General features: G+C 36.4%; 2 protein-coding genes across 3 annotated transcripts in view; both read right to left on the bottom strand.

Moving 5' to 3' along the window:
* Nucleotides 1-1331: 1331 nt before the first annotated feature.
* coq5 (coenzyme Q5, methyltransferase) lies at nucleotides 1332-8895 on the bottom strand. Its single transcript, XM_059548677.1, has 7 exons — nucleotides 8644-8895; nucleotides 8368-8517; nucleotides 7986-8207; nucleotides 7793-7899; nucleotides 7433-7521; nucleotides 2283-2394; nucleotides 1332-1746 (listed from the first exon to the last, which is right to left on the bottom strand). Exons 1-7 carry the CDS (start codon nucleotides 8843-8845, stop codon nucleotides 1645-1647), a joined length of 984 nt encoding a protein of 327 aa, XP_059404660.1. The 5' UTR covers nucleotides 8846-8895; the 3' UTR covers nucleotides 1332-1644.
* A 2620-nt stretch (nucleotides 8896-11515) lies between these two features.
* kremen1 (kringle containing transmembrane protein 1) overlaps nucleotides 11516-23114 on the bottom strand; it is a 66571-nt gene continuing 54972 nt past the window's right edge. Inside the window, exons 4-10 of one of the 2 annotated variants that reach the window (XM_059548676.1) lie at nucleotides 18055-18179; nucleotides 17404-17557; nucleotides 17143-17252; nucleotides 16807-17029; nucleotides 15286-15447; nucleotides 14025-14109; nucleotides 11516-13669 (exon numbers count right to left, since the gene is read on the bottom strand). In XM_059548676.1, coding sequence (XP_059404659.1) covers nucleotides 13513-13669; nucleotides 14025-14109; nucleotides 15286-15447; nucleotides 16807-17029; nucleotides 17143-17252; nucleotides 17404-17557; nucleotides 18055-18179 — 1016 coding nt within the window. In that variant the 3' untranslated portion in view covers nucleotides 11516-13512. Of the gene's footprint in view, nucleotides 13670-14024; nucleotides 14110-15243; nucleotides 15448-16806; nucleotides 17030-17142; nucleotides 17253-17403; nucleotides 17558-18054; nucleotides 18180-23114 lie in introns of both variants that reach the window. The other variant, XM_059548675.1, reaches the window with a different exon arrangement.

Here is a 23114-nt window from a genome sequence, read left to right as displayed (position 1 = left end):
ACTGCATGTTGAGGGAGTGCACATCAGGTGCTGAGGTAATTTCTCTGAAAACATAACTAGGAATATGTCCACCTCCCTCTTTCTCTTACTTTCTCAGGGCCTTTTTCTTTTTTCTGTACAGAAACAGACCAATAAAAAAGCTTCTTTTTTATATATACACTTTATCAATGGAGACTACTGAGCTACGTATATATCACACCAAAGTTTAGTTTGTCTCCAGGGTACAGTCAGAACACCACTGGTAGGGTAGAATTAGAACCTGACTACTTTAGGGTTAGAGGCGTAGGATGTCTAGTATTTGACCCCTAATAAAAGTAGTTTTATTTTAATTAAAGCTAACATTTTGTCAAAGACGCCAAAGTATAATGGTTTAAAGAGATTGGAATGCAGTGGTAAATATATATATTATAATTATATATAAATATATATAATTATATATATACATAATCAAAAACTGCATGATTACCTTTAATAACTACATGTTGCACTCATGCTTTTACACATGTCATCATATCATCATGCCTTTCTGTTTTTACAGAGTATTGTATACGGTTTCTATGAAATGTACCCATACAGCTTACACAGGCGGTCATTTTAAAATAACTTTATTTATACATAGACTAAAACAGTGCCGTAACATAAAAATCCTACTCTTGCCTTGCATAGAGATATGTACTGCAAATATAGCATTTTTGTTTTCTGGGTACTCGAGTCACTATTTAATATTTCATATTGTTTGTAGCACTTAAGATTGTATAAAAGAAAATGTGTACAAAAATTAATATTTTTTAATTTTTTAAAAGATATAATTATTTTCTCCATTATCATTTTACAAATGTTAAAGGTTAGAGCTTGATCTGTGTATATTTCTGTATCTGTATAGCAGCACATTTCATAAATGGAAATATGTTCTCTGAATATTTATTGACTAATATATTTATCTTTAAGCCATGTCTTATGTTCAGAGTGTCTGTTTTTTTTTTTTTTTTGGAGATCACTAATAAGATACTTTGTAAATACATGGTAATTGCACACAAGACGATTAAATATTCTCTGACCAAAAACTGATTTTAAAATTTTAGTACCATTTTGTAAAAAGTGTACAAAGTGCTTAAAAATATATGGTTTTATTAAAGTCAAAACACACTTTGACTGTTTCATTTTCACCAAGCAAAACATCACATGGTTTTTTTAATGTTATGAACCAATTTGTGGATCCACTTTTGTTGAAACTTGCTAGAGTCAGACTAGAACAAGAACGCCACATTCTGCAATTCACTGCATTTGACATTCATTACTAAACTTACATTTTGTAATGGGATCAAAGAAACTATATTTAATCTTTTATTATTTCAGCATGTGCTTCCCAAAAACCAAACACACTGTCCATCTTGCACAAATAAAAATAGTGCTCACATTTCATCAGCCTTTAATAATTAAGCCATTTTCAACATCTCAGTCAAACCCACAGCATTTCAGAGGTTAAAAGTGTTTCTATTACCAACAGAACAAATACAAGAACAAAGGAGTTTTCATGCGGAGTTTCCTGAGACCCAAGTGTCTGGTCCATCAGTGCGCTCGTTTTAACATCCTCCGCTCATTGTTTGTTTAACTGCAGTCTTTCTGTTCATTGTATGCTGACACTCAAAGCTTGAATCCTGAATGAATGGCAACAATTCCTCCTGTCAGGTTAAAATACTGGACACAAAAGAAGCCGGCATCCTCGATCATTTCCTTGAATGTTTCCTGTGGAAGACACTTCATTTGATGAAGCTTTCTCACAATCTCAGTTCTTTCTCGCACAAATACTGAAATGGTTCACTGTTCTCTTTTCTTAGATTACATCTAAATGTAAGCACTTTCTTTTAAATGTTTACATTTGTCATTTTTATATTGATGAGCTTCATGTCCACTTTCAATATTCTTAAGATGAATTTTAAGAATATTATAAAATTGAAAAATCACTATAAAATGGCATTTAAAATTGCAAAAAGTTGTGTGATTTTAAAAATGAATAAAATCTAAAAAATAAATAAAAAAAAACCTTAGCTGCTAAGACATAAAAGTGCCTGTAGTTGATTAAACACTTATACATTCTCAAATTTCAAGACCCAACACAATATTATTTTAGGCAAAATGAAGAGAAGACATGTAAACTTTACATTAAAGACTTTGGGTTTTAGCAAGGAAATTATTACACTTGCATGAATTGTCTGAAAGGATACTGTGTCTTGTCTGTCATGCCAAGAAAACATCTGTAACACTTAAGTCGGTTTTGTTACCTGGTCTGGGAACTTTCGGATGCTCTCCACCAAATACTGATATGATTTCCAGTCTCCAGCAATCACTTCACCCAACACAGGGATCATCTGAAAACTGTATGCATCATACAGCCTGCACAAATAAATAAATAAACATGAAACAATATACATACAGTGCACTATACACGCTCTAAATTGAAAAAAGCTCAAATAAAAAATTAAGTTTACATGTAATTCAATATTATAAATGTTTTAATAAACATTTTGGTATAACACATACAATACATAAGTGTATTTGCTGAACTGACTAGCCCCTTACAAATCACCTCCATGCAGTGAACAAGACAACAGTTTTTAGGGACAGTAAACATGTTTAATGCAGGGTTATTAAAATTAACTAAATCTATTAAAACATATATCATTATTAAAAATAAAATGTGTGTACCGTATTTTCCGGACTATAAGTCACATTTTTTTTCATAGTTTGGCTGGTCCTGCGACTTATAGTCAGGTGCGACTTATTTATCAAAATTAATTTGACATGAACAGAGAAATGAACCAAGAGAAAACATTACCGTCTCCAGCCGCGAGAGGGCGCTCTATACTGCTCAGTGCTCCTGTAGTCTACACTGAAAACATAGAGCCCCCTCTCGCGGCTGTAGACGGTAATGTTTCTCTTGGTTCTAAATAAATGCTTATTTATTTATATGTGACTTATATTTATAATGACTTATATATGTTTTTTTTCCTCATCATGACGTATTTTTGGACTGATGCGACTTCTCAGGTGCGACTTATAGTCCGAAAAATACGGGGTATGTATGTATGTATGTATGTATATGTGTGTGTGTGTGTGTATATGTATATATATATATATATATATATATATATATATATATATATATATATGGGCTGGTAATTTAACGAGTTACTTAGATTAATTATGGAGAAAAATAAGGCGTTAAAATTATTAACGCATTTGCCCCGCCCCAGACCTATGTGGATCATCTGCCATTTCATACAGTCCATTGATGACTAATATGAGGCAGGGCAATGACTTAATGCGTGATGGGGCCTAGAAAATGACCCTAAAATTCAAGATATGGGGCAAAATGCCCGTTTGAGATTGTGTCTCATATTTACATCACATAGTTAAGAAATATCACACGAGCTGTAGGCTAACTGCATTATAACACTGAGTGCAAATGTGATACTCATCTTATATGACAGTTTATTAAGTTGTTAAAGGGATAGTTCACCCAAAAATCATGTCATTAATAACTCACCCTCATGTCGTTCCAAACCAGTGAGACCTCCGTTTATCTTCGGAACACAGTTTAAGATATTTTAGATTTAGTCCGAGAGCTCTCAGTCCCTCCATTGAAACTGTGTATGGTATACTGTCCATATCCAGAAAGGTAAGAACAACATCAAAGTAGTCCATGTGATATCAGCATCGAAAATACATTTTGGTCCAAAAATAGCAAAAACTAAGACTTTTCAGCATTGTCTTCTCTTCCGTGTCTGTTGTGAAAGAGTTCAAAACAAAGCACTTTGTCATATCGGTTCGCAAACGTATCATTCGATGTAACCGGATCTTTTTGAACCAGTTCACCAAACCAAACTGGATCGTTTTAAACGGTTTGCATCTCCAATACGCATTAATCCACAAATGACTTAAGCTGTTAACTTTTTTTAAAGGAGTCATGACCCACAATTTTCACTTTTCCACGAGAATCAATGTATGTTATGATTGCCTAACGATTATACACTGGCCGGGAAGCCGATATTTAAAAGTGAAGCGTTTGTTTACCTCAGGGTTTGTAAAATAGCCCACGTGCACGCGCACTCAAATACGAGATTTTGATTTCTTCCCCGTCTTGACGTCAAGATGGGGCAGGATATACCATATATGGACACCGCAGCAGGAAGCTCGCCCTTCCCCTCTCCCCCTCATATTCAGTCGAGAAAGACACTGGGACTAGTGCACACGTGAGTTGCTCTGTGGTTGACTGCCAGAATCAACATGTAAATGTGTTTTCTCTACCAAGAACGGACCTAGCTATCAGAGACCAGTGGATTAAATTCATTTTTATTCATTCATCCTTCAACCCTTCCACTGGTTTATCATTACGTGTTTGTGCTAAACATTGTACGCCGAAATCCTTCACAAATTTGGGGCAATATCAGGCGAAGTTGGCATCGAAGCTCGGGAAAAGCGCCATTCCAACAAAATTGCCTGCAATTGAAACGGTAAGACTGTGTTTTTATTGCTCTACTGTGTGTAACAAACAGCATAACTGCTAATGTATGCTATTGCATACTTTCGCCTGGAAGGCTTTATAGAAATCTGGCATCCTACTGAACGATGTTAAACTGAGAGAGCGTGGCGTTCACAGACACCAGAATGAACGACTTCACAGTAACGTTCATCAGGCAGTAATGCGGTACGTTCAGTTCAGTCCAAAACATGAACGAGTTCATGAATTATCGTTCAATGAACGCGTCCAGGCACACCTCTGGCGGGAGTATTAGCTTCAAGGTATGGGGAATGGCTGCTAACGTACTTTGCAAAAAACAAATGACTGAGATCATCATGAATTCGGTTATTGTTTATTTATTGCCTAACACTTACATGAGGCCCCGTCTAGTTTGTGTGTGTGTGTGCTCACGTCTTATATTTGTGTGTGTGTGCTGTGCTCACGTCTCATATGAGTAACTTTATGTGCGTAGATAGTTCATATAAATGTATGTGTGACTAGTACTTAGTATATATGCAAGCGTGTTTCATATGTGTGCGTGAATGAAGTTTGATTTAAGCCCTAAACGGCGCCTCATACTTATACACTGGCCGGGAAGCCGGTCGCGTTCATTCACAACTTGCGCCATGATGTCAGTTTGTAATGATATGCTAAAGCGTTACCTGAGGTGTCAACCTTCCTGCAACCAATCAACGTGCCCCTCATTTGCATTATTATAATGACCGTCCACGACAGCCAAAATATCGCATCAGATCTCGCGAGACAATAATGCCTACAGAGATAAGGGTCTGAGGAGCTCTGTGTTTATTTTTTTTCCACTTTTCTTTTTTAGAAGGGCCTGAAAGACTATAATACAGCAGTAGGTATCCAAGGTAATACGAGGGTATGACTCCTTTAATGTGGCTGACACTCCCTCTGAGTTCAAACAAACCAATATCCCGGAGTAATTCATTTACTCAAACAGTACACTGACTGGACTGCTGTGAAGATGAAGATGAAGATGAACACCGAGCCGAGCCAGATAACGAACGAAAGATTGACTCGTTTTTGAGTCAAGAACCGGTTGCATCGGTTTTCGGATCACCAGTAGTTCTTTCGGTTCAGATGCTCTGTGTGTCGGTCTGCTTCACGCTGAATCACACATGCGCAGTTATCATCAGCCCCTCGGTTCTCGAATCGGATACGTCTGACAGAAACGGTTCTTGACTAGAGAACGAGTCAATCCTTTGTTCGTTATCTGGCTCTGCTCGGTGTTCATCTTCAGTTCTCTCTTCACAGCAGTTCAGTCAGTGTACTGTTTGAGTAAATTAATTACTCCGGGATATTGGTTTGTTTGAACTCAGAGGGAGTGTCAGCCGCATTAAAAAAAGTTAACAGCTTAAGTCATTTGTGGATTAATGCGTATTGGAGACGTGAAACGTTTAAAACGATTCAGTTCGATTTGGTGAACTGGTTCAAAAAGATCCGGTTACATCGAATGATTCGTTCGCGAACCGGATATCACAAAGTGCTTTGTTTTGAACTCTCTCACAACAGACACGGAAGAGAAGACAATGCTGAATAAAGTCGTAGGTTTTGTTATTTTTGGACCAAAATGTATTTTCGATGCTTCAAAAAATTCTAAGTGACCCTCTGATGTCACATGGACTACTTTGATGATGTTTTTCTTACCTTTCTGGACATGGACAGTATACCGTACACACAGCTTCAATGGAGGGACTGAGAGCTCTCGGACTAAATCTTAAATATCTTAAACAGTGTTCCAAAGATAAACGGAGGTCTCACGGGTTTGGAACGACATGAGGGTGAGTTATTAATAACATAATTATGATTTTTGGGTGAACTATCCCTTTAATATTTTGTTATTTTAGACACAATGTTGTCTGTTTTCCTCAATTTCGCCAACCAGAATTGGTGAACGAATTTGGTGAACCATTTGGCGCGTTGAACCATTGGCCATAGTCGCGTTGGCTTTCAAGTGGCTCTGCACACACTGATCTTTGTATGACATCAAAGTACCGGGAGAGCGATTCAAAAGCTGCTCTCTAAGCTCTTGCAGTTCTTTGATGTCACACACCGGTCAGTCTGATGGTGATGATCCGCTTCAAGTCCAACAAGCCTAATGATTCAATGAACCATTCATAAAGAACCCTGTACTTCACTCCTGAATGAATCAGCCATTTGAACAAATCAAATGAATGAATAAATGACTCGATGAATTAAGACGTTTACCACCACCTACTGGCAGTTTTAGTTTATTATTTAGAGAATCATTTCATTTAAGAAATAATTTAATATTTTCATAGTAATAATAATAAAATTAAGAAAATAAATTATTAAAGTTATAGTTCACCCAACCAAAAATGATGGTTGAACTCACTCATGAACTCACATGGTCCAAAAGAGTAGGCTATATGTAATACATTTTATCAAACAAAATATTTCTTGCTGAACTTACTTTTTGTAATGCCTGTTTGATGCTTAACACAACGACTTTAAATTATCTTTAGGGAGTAATTTCTCCAAATTTGATGTGCAATTAATTTGATTAATTAATCCCCACATCATGTAAATAATTAAATGAAAAATTTGAATAGCTTACCAGCCCTTATATATATATATATATATATATATATATATATATATATATATATATATATATATATACACATATATACACACACACACACACACATAAACCTATTAGGGCAACATTACTCATGTACATTTAAAGTACTAAAATAACTAAAACTGAAATCAAATTAAACTATATAGCAGTATGTATTAAAAAAAAAAGACAAAAACAAAGTTAATTATGAAAATTAAAAATATAAAAACCGAAAATATAAAAATTATTCAAAATAGTAATAAAAACTATAATAGTATCTTTAGTAAATAGCACAAAATGACCTTGTGAGGAGAGGGTTGGTCACTTTGCTGAATTCTAGACACATGAACCGTCCACCTGGCTTGAGGACGCGCAAAGCCTCTTGTAGAGCCTGCCAAAATAGACATCATTTCAAACAACTACAGCGACAGATCGATCAAAGACATCAAACACTTCACTCTACAAACACGTTCATGAAAAATGATAACAGCATGAAATGTGGTAACATTTAAGATTAGTGAGAATGCAGAGTGTGAGAAGCAGAGCAATAAGGGCTACATTTGTAAGTTTGCGTTAGGAGATAAATAGCTTTTAGGTGAGTAATTTTTTAGTGTAGTTGAACCTGTATTCATGCAAACTGATGTGGGGTGCAGAGTCTTTACTTGCTCTATGTGGGTGACATTTCTGATGCCGAATGCAATAGTGTAAATGTCGAACTGATCGTCATCGAATGGGAGCTCTTCTGCATCGCCCACGACCCATGAAAGACCTTCAAATACATGACAATGAAATCAACATTATATTTTTCCTTAAAAACATTAATGAAACAAAGTGTTCGATTAAAGAGGACTCTACCTGTAGTGATGCCTGCTTTCCCCGCCCTCTGTTTACCAACTTTGAGCATTTCTTTGTTGATGTCACACACCACTGCATGAGACTGCGGAGGCCCTGCTTTGTCTGACACATAATGATCAGCGATGTCCTGCCATGATGGTGTTTGATGGGATTTTGCTCTCAACCGCTGCTGACGATCATACATTGAGCGTGTGTACTCCAAGAAGCGAAAAGAGATGTCACCTAGAGCAGAATAACACAGAGCTGGATTTACCCAAACATCTAGGGCAGGGGTTTACAAACTTTTGGAAGCCAAATATGATCCTCAACTTTTCCATTGCAGCCCCCTGTTTAAGGGTACACAAGTTCACATTAAAAGACAGTTTATGAAGGACTGTTTTACCAGTGCCACCAGCCGTGTCCAGCAGTCGTAGTCCACGCTGAGGGTTCATAGTGTGCAACAGTGTGTCTTTCCACAGACGGTGTATTCCCAAACTCATTGCGTCATTCATCACGTCATACTTCTTGGCCACATTTTCAAACACCTTATACACTGACAGTCAAAGAACAACGGGGTGAACGGAAATGTATGTTACTGGCTAGTGGAAAAGACTCTAGCACACACTATCAGTGACTGAATTTATACAGCCAATAAACTAATGAATGCAAGTTAACTCACCTTTCTCTGCTTTCTCCTCCTCCGGGACTGTTTGGAAACCAAAGTGCGTACTTCTGCCCTCTGTGCTATCGCTATATCCGCGACACCCTGTGATTGCAGCACGACAGCACAAATGTTTGATTCGACACCTTGAAACATGATGAATATTTCGCGTAGAATCGGAGAGAGCTCTAAGGGCAAGTGTCCTGACTGGGGCCGCCATGTTTCGTTCAAGTTCAGTTACGTAAGCACTTGCGTCATCAACTCGTAAAGCGACGAGTTGTAGTTCCGATGAATCTTTTATGGACTACAAAGAATGTAGCGATATTTGACATCGAATGGCGTACTGGACATCCCCGCGATGTGGGTGTTCTGTCTCGGGACAGGCATTCGTTCAGAACGTGTTGTTGCTTTGAAAACGCAAGACGCGGCAGTGGAAATTGGAAAAAAAAACTCAAGGTCTCTTTTTTTTTTTTAAAGAAATGGCAATAACCTACGTGTTTAGTGAGCCCTACCAGTAGAGGCCACTATAGGATTCATAGTTGTGCTTTAATGCGTCAGTGCTTCAGAGTTCAGACTAAACTCAGCCTGATGTCAATGAATGACGATCTCCGCATTTGCCTTTCTGAGGGGCTTTTATTTAATGTGGTTATTTAATGAGTAAAGGCTGATGGGGTTTATAGTGTAATCAGACAAATCACCAAAGATTTAATACATGCATTAGCAATTAGCTCGGATTGCATCATTTATACAGATCAGTAACAACCCTTATTAATACATTTATTTATTTATTTTTTATTTGCATTTGTGCTGCATTGCAATTCTTTGTGAATGTGTTCACCTCACATACCATGAACATCTGCAGGTGGGCAGCGGGGCCTCCACACACTCAGGGGAAATGGCTTACACATGGGGCCTGTAATACAGGCTTTGTTTGTGCATCCACTCTGCGTCTGGTAGTCATTTTATCTGATAAGCAATTGAGCAACGCAGAAAACATCAGAGACGAATTTCTTCCTTCCTTCACTTTTTTCCTCTTCAGCAGATGTTAGTGTTTTGGAGGTCTGTCTAGTTTTCAAATGCATTCTTGTTTGCATATTCCCTCTTTGTCATATCTTTTCAAAAGAATGCTGTGGTTGTGTGTGAAACTTTGGTCATTGTGCAAGCAAATTTTGCAGTCTCCTGAAGTATGTAATTTGCATTGTAAATTCCCCCTCTCTATGTAAATGATTGCATGTTGTCATTAATAAAAAAGGACATTAGCGACAACTCTTGATGTACAAAGCAAACACGACAGGCATAAGAAACATGCATATTTATTTTTGCACTCAGGACACATTAAATAAAAACTACAAAGGTACTTATACAAAAGATAGATTATATCCCATTTTACATCCAAAATAACAATAATTTATGGTATAAATTAAAATTCTCAGTATTTTATTTACAATTTCATGAAAACAACATCTTTTTTTTTTTTTTCCTGGAAGCACCCTTTCCCAAAATTGGAGGGATTCCTATCTTGGTTTCTCAGAAGGAAGGCCCACTGACGTTGTGACAGACCACAGAAGGATATGGCACTTTTTGCCACTGCTAAAATGGCTATGGCGCTCGGGCTATGCAATCTAAATGGACGCCTTGGTTGTGGTTTCTGCATTATTCACCAGCCTTTCCAGATGAATATGACCTTGTTAGATTTAACCTGTCACTATGGGTTTGTCTCTATCGCTCTCTCTTTCTGTGACTGGTGACAATTTAGTATGCATGGGCAGCCCCTGGCACTGCAGAGCTAAGGGTATGATGAAGTATGCAATAATTAAAAGAGTGCAGATGAGAACACGACCAAAATACAGCATCAGGTCAGACGAGTACACTTGGATTGAGGAAAAACGATTGAATTTGACGGGTGGCTTGCTTTTTTTTACAGATTTGTTTTGTTGTACAATATTGATTTTTAGATTTTTAGAAAGATGCAAGCTGAGATATAATCATTGTTTTGTTTTTGTTTTTTAAGTTAAAAAAAAAAGTTTTTTGGTTGTGCATAAAACATTACACAAGTACTTCAGTAATAAAGTGCATTATCTAGGCTAGTGACTGTTAATTCGTTTTTGTCGGTAAGAGTGGCATTAGTGGCATACCCACAGATAAGGTAATGCTGATCACCCATGTGAATATTCTCAAAAGGGCCTTTACAATATTACTAAAACTCACATTAAGTACTACACACAGAACTAAGTACAAAACTGTTGAACTGTGACTGATGGCTGTGCAAGTGCTGAAACCTGCAAGCTAAATGCTGTGCCACTTAACATGATAGTTTATTCAAAAATGAAATCTCTGTCATAAATTACTCATTTTTTTGCCCATACAGTGAAAGTCATTTGGGTACAATGAGCCTCATTCAGTAAACATTTATACATATAGTTGTATATAACCAATGTGTAATTTGCATGTAAAATGGATTTTCCTATAAAGTGTCCTCTGAATGAACAAATGCATCGTAAACCTCAGATCAATAGTAAAACATTTGTCAGTTAGTGATGGGAGATACAAAGCTTTTCAAAACTTTGAATCAACTGAACCAAGTGAATCGCAAAATGATTTACTTTTTAGAAGTGCTCGATCCGTGATCAGGTAAAAACCATATAGGCACTGGTTCATGGGTTCACAGAGATCAAACGTAGCAGTGAACCAATGAAATTTCAAAACCTTTAGAAACCGTTAACTCTTTTTGAAAAAAAGTTGCCAGCTACCACCAGCGATTTTGATCATTTTTACTCAAATTTGATGGACTCCAGTATATTTTGCTGTATGAGTATGTGACTATGCAATACACAAAAATAAAGATTAAAAAAAAAATCTGTCCCAGACAGCAACATACTGTAGTGTTGGCCCAGATCCGGCCCACATCTGGCCCATGTGAAATCCCTATAGGCCAGATGTGAGCCAGATCTGGGCAGAAACTGCTTGCTGTCTGGGGTTTTATTCTAGTTTAAAGCATTTTTTTTATCAACACCTGAATATAGGTAGGTTTTATAAAAATGCATAACTTTGAGCAAAAAGCTGAGAAAATCACACTTTTGTCAAAATTACATCTGGATAATATTCAGTATGATTGCTGATGATTGCATTAATTTTAATATGCATCTGTTTACATAAGAGATCGCTCATTTCTCCGTCCTGTTCATGTGTGTTTTTGTTCGGTAGGTTTTGTACTCATTCAAAAGATGTGTAATAGCGAGTGTATAACAGTGAAAACACAAAAAGCCATAAAAACTTGTCAATGGTGGGGAAGCGTTGTCTTCTAAATGACGAGATAACTCGTCAATGATGGGGAAAGAGTTAAGTGTAATGAAGTAATGATGTTTTAAAATGTTAACATGATTCAGTGAAAGTCTTTAGCTTACAGACAAATACTACTGGTTCTCAAAATAATCGATAATAAGCATAGAAAAAATTCATGAATGAGGCATGAATGATTTCACTGACTTTCAATGTATGGATAAAGCATTCTTCAAAGTATCTTATTTTGTGTTTGGAACAACATGAGGGCAAGTAAATGCTGACAGATTGTTCATTTTTGGATGAATTATCCATTTGAACCGGTTTGCACATTCCTTCATAGGAACGTCCTCAATTCAAGCAGCAAGCAGTACAGTGATCCGTATGGTTTTCGGCTGGCTGGAAAAGTGCTTCAGAATGTGAGAGCTCAAGTTGTGGTGAAGGGGGAGAAAGAGCAAATTGTTTTAGAAGAATTTCACCACTGCCTCTGTTGGGGAGTGAAATGAAAGAGGATGATGTTTGATTGTTCCCACACAGAATTACACAATGTTCATCACAATGCTTCTCTTGCTCAAGTCGAAAACCTGACAAGAATAATATGCCCGAATGACACCCACAGGACTACATTTGTCTTGAGAATCACCAAGAAGAAAAAAACACTTCCTTAGTGCTTATTCTCATTTGCAATTCAATGCTCTGAAGGATCAATGCTTGTTTACATCATCGAGACATTGTGACAGCTTAGAAGACAGACAAAAGAGTGGGTTTTTTTTCAGTCCTGAAGGCACTTAAAGGCAATGAAGAAAGATCAAAACCCAACACAAACGACAAGAGACGAAAGTGAGGTCCAAAGGGATGTCAGCTCATTTTGAACATTGCCCAACTTGTAGCAATTTCAGGCTTTGGCTCTCCGCAGTCCATCTCACCAATTCTCTCTCTCTGGAGACTTTTTTGTTGCTCACTTTGAGTCCGAATTGCTCTCGACATGATTGTGACATCAATCCTCCGCCGGTTCAGCCAGCTCTCTTACATCTGAAGAAACGAGTTCTGTGCTTCTCAACAACAGGTGACCTACATTAGAGGTTAAACAGAATCGTATCTCTCCTCCACAGGGGCTGGTTGGGTACCGTGGCATTATTTTGGTTATGGATGTGGTTTTGTCTTTCCGGGTGTCTCATGCTTGCTTTAATGCAGACGCTTATCGGATGATCGCTTCTGTGAAAGCACCTGGAGAACCGACTATCCATTTTTCACCAGTGGTCATTTGTTCACTTTGGTCTGTGGCAACAGAAACATCCCAGCACTCTTTTGCTAATCAAATCGCTTGGTTTATGTGTGCACCTGTCACATGTTTTGTGATTGGTTAGGATGCAAAGTAAGAGTAAGCGCATCGGCTAGAGTCAATCTCTTTTTGTGCAGTTTGTTCGTTTTTTTTTTTACCAACAACTGATCGGCACATATAGGCTGTACTCTGCGCTGGTCATTTGAAGCGAATTAGGCATCGATCAGATCCCTTTTTTGTAGCCCAGCAGCAGAAGACCGGCATTGTGTACAGTGTGTGCATCCTTTAGGGGACTAAAGCAGCCATAGAGGTCAGAGGCGTTGAGGTTAGTTTCCCACGAGAGGGCTGAGGTCTCCATGGTGGTTCTTGAGTTTTTTCTTAAACAGAGAGATGGTAGAAGGTCTGTAGAAGATGATCCATGGTTCAGACGTAGTGCTCTGTGCACATGAATCTGACCCACTGATTGACGGAATGGACGGGGATCTGAGAGGGGAAGACAAATACAAAAATAGATAAGGAACGAGGGAGGAGAAGTTGAATCAAATCAAACTTTTATGTATGCTACAATAAGCTGAGTAAAACCAAATGACATGCAAAATGTGCAAACAAACATCCATTAACAACTAAATGGACAATATAAATCTGCCAACGGTGTAGCAAATCAAAGCATGGCCCTCCTTTGCCAGGAATAAATTTATAATATAATAAACTATTATGGGGAAGATAAGCTAGTTAGCTAGTTAAATCAATCATAATCTTAATTATTCATTTGATGCTTTATAGTAGCATTTTAAATCAAAGAACTTCATAAAACATTTTTTTTGTAGCATGTACGTACTTTACAGTAAGATGCAGGAGCAGTTTGGCCACCATGGCTATGACTGTTAGCGTTAGCAGAGCAGCTAATGCATAGATGGTCCACACTGTAAAACACAACACGTTTATTAGTGACATTAAAACGTATGCAGCCTCATAATTACAGTTGTACTGAAAGATAAGGTTATCAGTCATGAAAACTCAAGTAACTAGTATAAAGAGTGGTTAGCTATGGAAAAGTAAAGCACAGATTTAACATAAATATAAACATTTAAATATATAAATATTTAAATGCTAACAATAAAACATGAATCATCTTCCCAGCTCCTACAGCAAAGGTAATATTACTACTGTAAAATAATAATGAATTAATATAGGATCTCCAAGGAAGCTTTCATAATCCTTCTGTCTTTTTGGTAAATTTATGTTTTAATGCCACCACAATTGTATCTTAGTATAACAATAACTGAAGCAAATAATATTCAGTATATTTATGATAACTTTCCTGGCAATATAAAATTAAGCAACATTGTGAATATTGTGATCATTTTAATGCACTTTATACAGTACATGGCCATTAGGTTCCCTAAAGACTGTGATATTAGAATAGTTTATATTTAGACTAGTTAATATTTTTGCGAAAACTATAATACATTTTTCAGGATTCTTTGAAAGATGAATAGAAAGTTCAAATTAACTAATTTTTTATGTTGTATCTCATTTTTTCTTTACTGACACTTTTGAACAATTTACTGCAAACATGTTGAATAAACGTATTAATTTATATATAAAAAAAACATTCCCAAACTTATGAATGGTATTGTTTGTAGATCATTATTGTGCTGTATTATTATGTGTGGTTTTTATTATGTATATTGGAGCACAAAAAAGGTTGAATATATATATATATTTTTAAACTAGATATGACTTTTTAGTTTCTAAATACATTTCTAATATACTTTGCAACAAATTTCTGAGGAAATACATTAAAAGTAAGACATATATTGCAGAGATTTCATTTTTAGGGAGTTTGGCAAAAGTATGGTTACCACGGTACAAAGGGTCACGAGACATAGGCTATCACTCTTTTTTGTTTTATACAGTATGCATTGAAATTGTCATGTATTCTCACCAGGCTACAAGTCTACATCTAGTTGGTGATGATATCTAGTATGAAAAGTAAGTGAGGAAAGGAGTAAGAGGAGCAGAATGAAGCGTAATGAAGAGAACTAGACACATACTGGTGCTGTGGCCCGCGGTCTGGCCCGGTCCAGGCCACTGACCTGGCATGTTTGCAGGACTTGATGTGATCACGTAGTACCGGAGGGAGGATTTTCCATTCTGACTGGATGTAGTGCTTCCCATATGTGGCTGCACTGTACTGGTGTCCTCTTCATCACCAACATCATCCTCCTCCACAGGAGAGACTGCTTGATTTCTTAAGGCTGTGGGGAAATAATATGTGACAATCAGCTAATGAAACACAAACAAATCCCCAAAAATTCCTAGATAAGATATGTTTAAAATTCATAACGTCTCTTTTGACATCCCCCCGGACATTACAGAGAGAAATTTCTCAACTCTTTCAAAATAACATCACGTCTTTCATTTAGCATTGCAGATACAGATATAAACGCAGTATGTGGTGTTTGAATCAAACGCTGCCTGCAGGGGAAAAAGGTTCTGTGAATAGTGAAAGCCAATTTGCTTTGCTGACCTTTTCTTTCAGAAAAACCTTTTTCCATTTCATACCCACTCCCTTTTATTCTTTCTCAGATTGTGGTTATTGAACTCTGCCTCCCAAAACAACAAAACAGAAAGTGGCAGCATAAAGATATGACAAAAAGCATCCATAGAGCACTGCTTACACGTATTTTAAGACTATTTTCAAGTATTTTGACTATTTTACTTTTAAGTCATAAAAAACAACTGAATGCGTTTGGTGTCATCACAAAAAATTTGACAGTTTTGTTGTTTTTAGTCTGTGTTTAGGCCATCTATATGCTAGTGTAGTTGCAAAATGTGACCCTGGAGCACAAAACCAGTCTTAAGTCGCTAGGGTATATTTTTAGCAATAGCCAAAAAACCATGTATGGGTCAAAATTATCGATTATAATATTAATTATAAATCATGTTCCATGATTATATTTTGTAAATTTCCAAACCGTAAATATTTCAAAACTAAATTTTGGATTAGTAATAAGCATTGCTAAGAATTCATCTGGAGCACTTTAAAAGCGATTTTCTCAGTTTTTAGATTTTTTTGCACCCTCAGATTCCAGATTTTCAAATAGTTGTATCTCGGCCCAATATTGTCCTATCCTAATAAACTCTGGGGTCTGTAAGTTCTTTAAAAAGTTTATTATGCTCACATAAGAAACTATTATTTTTATGCATTCTATAGGCATTCATTTGAACAAACAGAGAGCAAAAACGGTATTATTGTAAGGAAGTATTTATAAATAACTGTAAATAGTTTTAAATAGAAAATTTGATAGAAAAGAACTGTTTTTTATTTAAATACTATATATAAAAAAAAATCATTACACCAGTCTTCAGTGTCACATGATCCTTCAGAAATCATTCTAATATGCTTCTATTGTCGTTGCTCAAGATTTTATTTTTTGCTGAATAAAAGCATAAATTACCAAAAAAATCCAACTGACCACAAACTTTTGAACAGCAGTGTAATATTTTAGCAGATATGAGCATTTCAATTTCACACACTTTTTTTGTGTATCATCTGCCTTGATATGACCGTATATAAGTGGTCAGTCAAATCTGAAATCAAAAGGAATCCTCACCATGATAAAGAATAGAAAACCCCTGTGCCTCGTTTGTCCTGTCTGAGTAAAAATACAAAATGACGAAGTCTGAAGTGATGTTCACGATGTCCCGCGGAGGATTGCGGCCATCAAATCGTGCCACCACCTGATTGGAGTAGCCATTCAGCAGTTCCACCATATCAGTCTGATCCACGATATTGAAGAAAGTAAAGTTGAACAGAATGACGGAAGCACCTGGAACCTGGAAGAGCGACATGACAAAGACCAGACAGCTATCAGTATGCCAGATACATATTATGTGTTTTGGCTCTAGCAGGCTCTCTCTCCATTAGGATATTAAAGTATTAATTGTACCTGAATGGTCCAATAGCAGACCCTGCCAGGTCTGTATTTGTCCGGGAAATCAGGAGAGTAGATTACTGCAGAGGGTGATGTGTAGTTTCCTCCACAAGCGCCTACTTTTGCTATAGGAGAAAAGTGACAGCTTCAGCTTTTACTAAATAATGAAGGGAAGCTGTAAATTAGAGGGTTTTATTTAACCTGGAAGGTTTAGTCCTTAGTTCCATGCTTAACTTTGGGAATCAGCGGTAAGGTAATGAGACTAAGAAGACTTACTGTCGAAGACTATGACACGTCCATCGCCTCCACATGGCTGAGTGTGATCTCCAAAACACACATGGTTACACTCTGTGCTTGGAGCATCACCGTGACGATGATAATCAAGGTCGTTGCCACAGAAACAAGCATAGCCGGATTCCATACCGGCGAGCTGTAAGAACAAAATCCACAAATGAAAACAAGAGCAATCCAAGGGTGCAGACAATCAGAAAAGCAAGCCAAATACAATATATATTATTGATTTCTTCCCACGCAAGCAGATGCACATCTAGAACACATATTGATTCTTACTTATTTATTTTTTGCTAAGTCATTTCATTTCCGGTGTAAAAAAATAGATTGAATAAGTCAGGACAAAAATCACTATTACAGGGAAAAGGTTATTTTTTAAGTGTGTATATTAATACATATTTTTTTAATGTTTAATATTTTTTATTTTTCCTGTTTTTTATTTTAATGTTAAAGTTTTCATCATTTTAATAGTTTTTTATGTTTATATTGTTTTTGTTAGTTTGTGGCAAAACATTGATTATTAATTAATTTAAAAAAAACTAAATAATGTATACCTGATAATATGCAGTATTATCAATAAAGGATTCTATAACTTGCTCTATAACTTGACTGCATTTCCCATGGTGTTATTCATACCTTGTATCTCTGGTTGCGGCAGAAGCTGATGCAGTTCTGAATAGTGAGTTTGTTGGAGGTCTGGTAGCCTCCAGACAGAGGTGTTGGATCACCGCTGTCCTTAAAACAGCCCAGGTTACCAGGCACTGAAGGAGAAAGAGAGGGAGATTAATCAGACAATGGGGAAAATAAATATATATGTATATTAATATGAATAGTCTATATGTAAATACATTCATATATATATATATATATATATATATATATATATATATATATATATATAGTGAATCACTGGAAAATATAACGGGCATATTGTAAAAATAAAAATAACTCAGACACACTTGCAAATCATTAACTTCCCTCTGACGGTAAATCGTCTGGAAACGTGTCTTAAAGACTGAGGTGTTTTATGAACTATGATTAAAACAGCACGCATGTTCCTGAAAAGTGTGAAAATTGAGAGTGCTGTATGTGACTAAACCTCCTCCTAAGGAAATGCACAGATGGATTCTGGGGGTTTTGTTAATTATGAACTGAATGAGGTCTCAGGGTGAGAGAGCACAGATGTCAGAAAGAAAAGGAGACAGAGTCTTGGAATCTAAAATATGTCTGAAAGTCCATGTCAGTGCCACTGTTGACAAAACTAGAAACCATCTTGCCAACCAGCTGAATACCATCTTACACCAGCCAAGTCAGTTTAGGCCAGTTTTAACAGGGTTTTGTCAGCATGGAGAGACGTGGGAGAGCAAACACCTAGAAACCACAGAGAAAAACCTAACAACTGCACAGCAATGTGCTAAAACCATTCACAACACCCTAGAAACCAGACAGCAACACAGAGGCATTCAGCACACACATACATGCCTTTTATGCAAAAAATAAATGGATGATTGGGATTTATTTGTGTGAACGTAAAAGTATCTGTTCTATCAGAACAGTTCTGAAGAACATTTGGATGACTGTGTAGTTTAAATAGTGAAAGGTTTGATTGCAGACTGCCGATAAGGATTAAAAGATCTCTCTCAGACACTTGAGAACTCATCTCAGCGCAAGTCAGCACTTGCTCAGGCCTTGTCCTGCTCACTGGATACAAAGAAAAGTTTTGTTTTCAAAGGGATACAGATTGGAGCCAACTCAGGCCACACACACACACACACACACACACACACACACACGCACGCATGCACACACAGACACACAGACACACACACACACACACACACACATTCTGTCCAAAAATGATGTGCATGCAGTCAATCAAAACACAAACACAGATTAACTACTGACAGATCATGCTGGTGAAGTGCATTTCCATAAACAAATCTCGAGTAGTTTTGTTAAAAATAAAACTATACAAAGTAAATATTAAAGGCAATGCTAACTTATAAATACACTATTTAAGGATGGCACATGATCAAATTTATAACTATTTATTTTTCTTCTTAAATATATGTTGGTTACAATTCCTTAGTCCAAAAAAAATGACCATTTTACACAATTTTTTAGATCTTTAAAATTAAAAAGGCTGTTGTTGTTACTGTACCTACTGTACTATTTCTCTAAACTATTTCTCTATTCTCTATATTTATCTATTTCAAACATCTGTTGCTGAAAGAAGATTTTTAGATGTTGCCCAAAGATGTTGCTGAAAGAAGTCTTTCACAATACAGCATAAACAATAATACAGTGACAACAACAACTGTTTTTAATATATTTTTTAAATGTAATGCATTAAATTTATATGGCAAAGCTGAATTTTCAGCATCATTACTCCAGTCTTCAATGTCATGTGATTCTTCGGAAATCATTCTAATATGCTGTTTTGATGCTCAAAAAATATTTCTTACCCTCATCAATGCAGTATGAATCAGTAGTGTATTTATTGCACTTATTAATGTCGTTGTGAGGGAGTTTTGCATCATGCTTAGTAGCTCCACCCACAGTGAAACCTCATTGGTCCAAAATAAATAATTCAGTTAAACATCTGTTGTGATTGGCTGATTTTTCTGCATTACCCAAAATTTGCACTTTCGCAGAGGAGATTTCCTTTTCCTTTATTCGTAAATGTAATATTCAAAATGACCGTAACATAAATGTTAGCTAGACTGTAAGAAGAGTTCAACAGACAAAGACTGTGCAAAGCCTACAACTTTCCTACTTGTCTAAACACAGACATGTACAATATAATCCACAGTCTGTTCCTCTCATTAATCAGAGTGTACAAACCACCGCAAACTGCAGTGCTCCTCCCCCTCGTAAATCTGGAACAATGTCCACATGAGCCGTGTTGAGTCAAACACGGGCCTGTTCTAGTGGACTGGATACGAAGATGATCCATCGCTGCCAGTGAGGAATTTCTGGGTGGAAGACTGCATGTGATTATGATCCTTAGACAGAGGACAAAAGCCTTAATTACACTGATATGCTTTTATAGAGAACAGAATCTCATTTTACACTCTCGCATGCCTGGAGTAGAGGGGGGAAGAGACATTTCTCTTGGCTGTTCCTTCACCACTCAGTGGCAATAGCTCTGAACTTGAAAGCAGGACATTCTGCTCTCCAGGGCTCATGCAAGATTAAAGACTGCAGGTCTTCTGCTTCTGACAGAGTGATTGTACTTTACCATCAATTTATCTGTCCTTAACCTCTCATCACACACAGGGTTTGAACCCCTCCCCACCCCCGCCTCACCTCTTTCACCAACACAGCTGCTGTTTTTAGTTAACTTGCCTCAGAAAACTTCAGAAGAGAACTGCAGAACATACCTCATGCATTAAAGACGTGCTGAACAAGGGTAACAACTGCAAATATCCATGCTTTAAAAGTAATGCAATCGACTTCAAAGTGTAGAGTGGAATTTGAAGATTTTATAAGGCGCTTGGCTGGCGAATGCGATGGTATTATGTGTGCTAATGTGCCTCGTTTAGACTGGCCTGCATTCAGGAAAACACACACTTCCAAAATGGAAAGATGCAACACACTCATACACACACGTGTATTTTTATTTTTTTATTTTTTACAGCCAGGCCTGCATCTGCATCTCAACACGGAAAGAACTGGAGTCTTAAATGAAACACAGTTGGGAATGTGGCTGGTTCCACTGCTGAAATTGGGAAAATTATTGAATGCTTCACTAAAACACAGTGTGATATTTGATGCTACTCAAGCCCATGATAAAATATCTATTCTGTGTTTTCATAAGGTTGCGGGTTTGGTTGTTGTATGGGGCGGCCCAGGAACACTGATGACAATCACAACTGTGCTCTTGGGCAAGGCACCTGAGTTAGTTTATCCTGAATCAATTTAGAGGAAAACTATCTGCTAAATGACAACTAACAAAGAAAAAAAAGTACTTTACTTTGCTGTACAGCTTACAGTGTGAAATACACATCAGATTACACTTTTATCCAATGAATAGTTCTAATCTTTTGAAAAATGGAAGGGACCTTTTCGTTTACAGCTGTAAAGTTAGTGCAATAATTTTGTATGATTAATTATTAAAAAACGCAATAAAATTAAAGCAAAAGTGTTTTATTTTCTGTCTAAATTCAATAATACGGAATTTTCTGAATATTGGAGAAATTTAAGTACAACCTTTATGTTTTTGTTACTAAAGTTTTTACATTTTTGTAAAAGATGATACATGACACATTAGATTTCTTTGGAACAACGTGCACTGAAGAATAATTCACAAAAAGACCTGGAATGTGTTACAAAAAAACAAATAGTGTAAATTTTTATTTCATGTTGTCCAGTGTTGTTATTGTAAACTAAAACTATAAACTAGTGCTGTCAAACGATTAATCGCGATTAATTGCATCCAAAATACAACATTTTGTTTGCATAATATATGTGTGTGTTCTGTGTATACCTGTATTTATTTTGTATATATAAATACACACACATACAGTATATACTTTGATAATATTTACGTTTATATTTATTTTCATATAATTTAAATTATAAATATTATATAATAAATATTTAATATATAAACAACCATTTTTTTCTGAAATATATACATGCATTTGTGTATATTTATATATACATAATAAATATGCACAGCACACATACATATATCATGTAAACAAAAACATTTATTTTGGATGCGATTAATTGCGATTAATCATTTGACAGCACTACTATAAACAAAACATTTTCGTTAATTGAAAAAGAAAAAAAAAGTAAATATTTGATGAAAAATTTAAATCCTAAAAAGAAAATGTGAACAAAAATTAGAAAATGTCTTGAAAACAAACAAACAAAAAATATATATATATATATACACACTGAAGTACTAAAATGGCAAAATAATACTGAAATAAAAATACTCATTAAAATACTTCGTTAGGTGAAATGTTGATATACATAACCTCAAATGTAGGATTTACCTACCCAGCTAGGGGTGAAAGTAAGTTCAGTGGGTCACTGAATGCAATGAAAACCACATATAGCATCAATAACTTTCCATTTCAAGCCCATATTCTTAATCATAAGACCACAAGCACTCATGAATTATCCCAGCTGTCTGCTTTCCTCAATAAGCTTCTTCTGAAGAGTGGCAGTTCCACTCTCATCTTCAAAAACTCTACAGAGACAGTAAAATTCCAGTGATATTCTCTTAAGCGCTCTAGAACTGGCGATATTGTTCAGAGCAGAAACAATGGTCTCTGGCCTTATATTGCACATCATATCTCAGCTGCGGTGAGTCATCCAAGCTTTTCACAATTTAGATTTTCATTATTGCAGAGCTTTATGGGGGTGACGCAAGAGTGATAGACGTGTCACAAGTCTGCTGAAGCGGAGAGGCAGACATAATAGCTTTCAAAAGGAGAAGGAGAGAGAGCCTGACAAAAGGAAGAGGGAAAGAAGCACCAAGATAACAAACACAACAACATCAAACGCTGCACTTCTTGGCAAATGCACTTGGCAGAAGCAGCGGATAAGCATGTCTGAGAGGGCCTCGCTCTTTCACTCTTTCATTCTCTCTCTCTGTGTTATTAAAATAAGGTAATTACAGACATAAATTCAGATGACATCTGGGGTGCGTTTTTCCTCTTTCTTTTTGCAGAGGATTG

Source organism: Carassius carassius, chromosome 4 (genome assembly GCF_963082965.1).
Source record: "Carassius carassius chromosome 4, fCarCar2.1, whole genome shotgun sequence".
Lineage (NCBI taxonomy): Eukaryota > Metazoa > Chordata > Actinopteri > Cypriniformes > Cyprinidae > Carassius > Carassius carassius.
This window is presented reverse-complemented; position numbering and strand designations above follow the sequence as displayed.

Coding starts and splice junctions, on each gene's coding strand:
- coq5 (XM_059548677.1), bottom strand. CDS start 8,845: ATGGCGGCCCCAGTCAGGACACTTGCCCTTAGAGCTCTCTCCGATTCT. Junction 8,208..8,367: donor GGACACGGCTGGTGGCACTG/GTAAAACAGTCC, acceptor ATTCTGCTCTAG/GTGACATCTCTTTTCGCTTC. Junction 1,747..2,282: donor TCCGAAAGTTCCCAGACCAG/GTAACAAAACCG, acceptor TGTCTTCCACAG/GAAACATTCAAGGAAATGAT.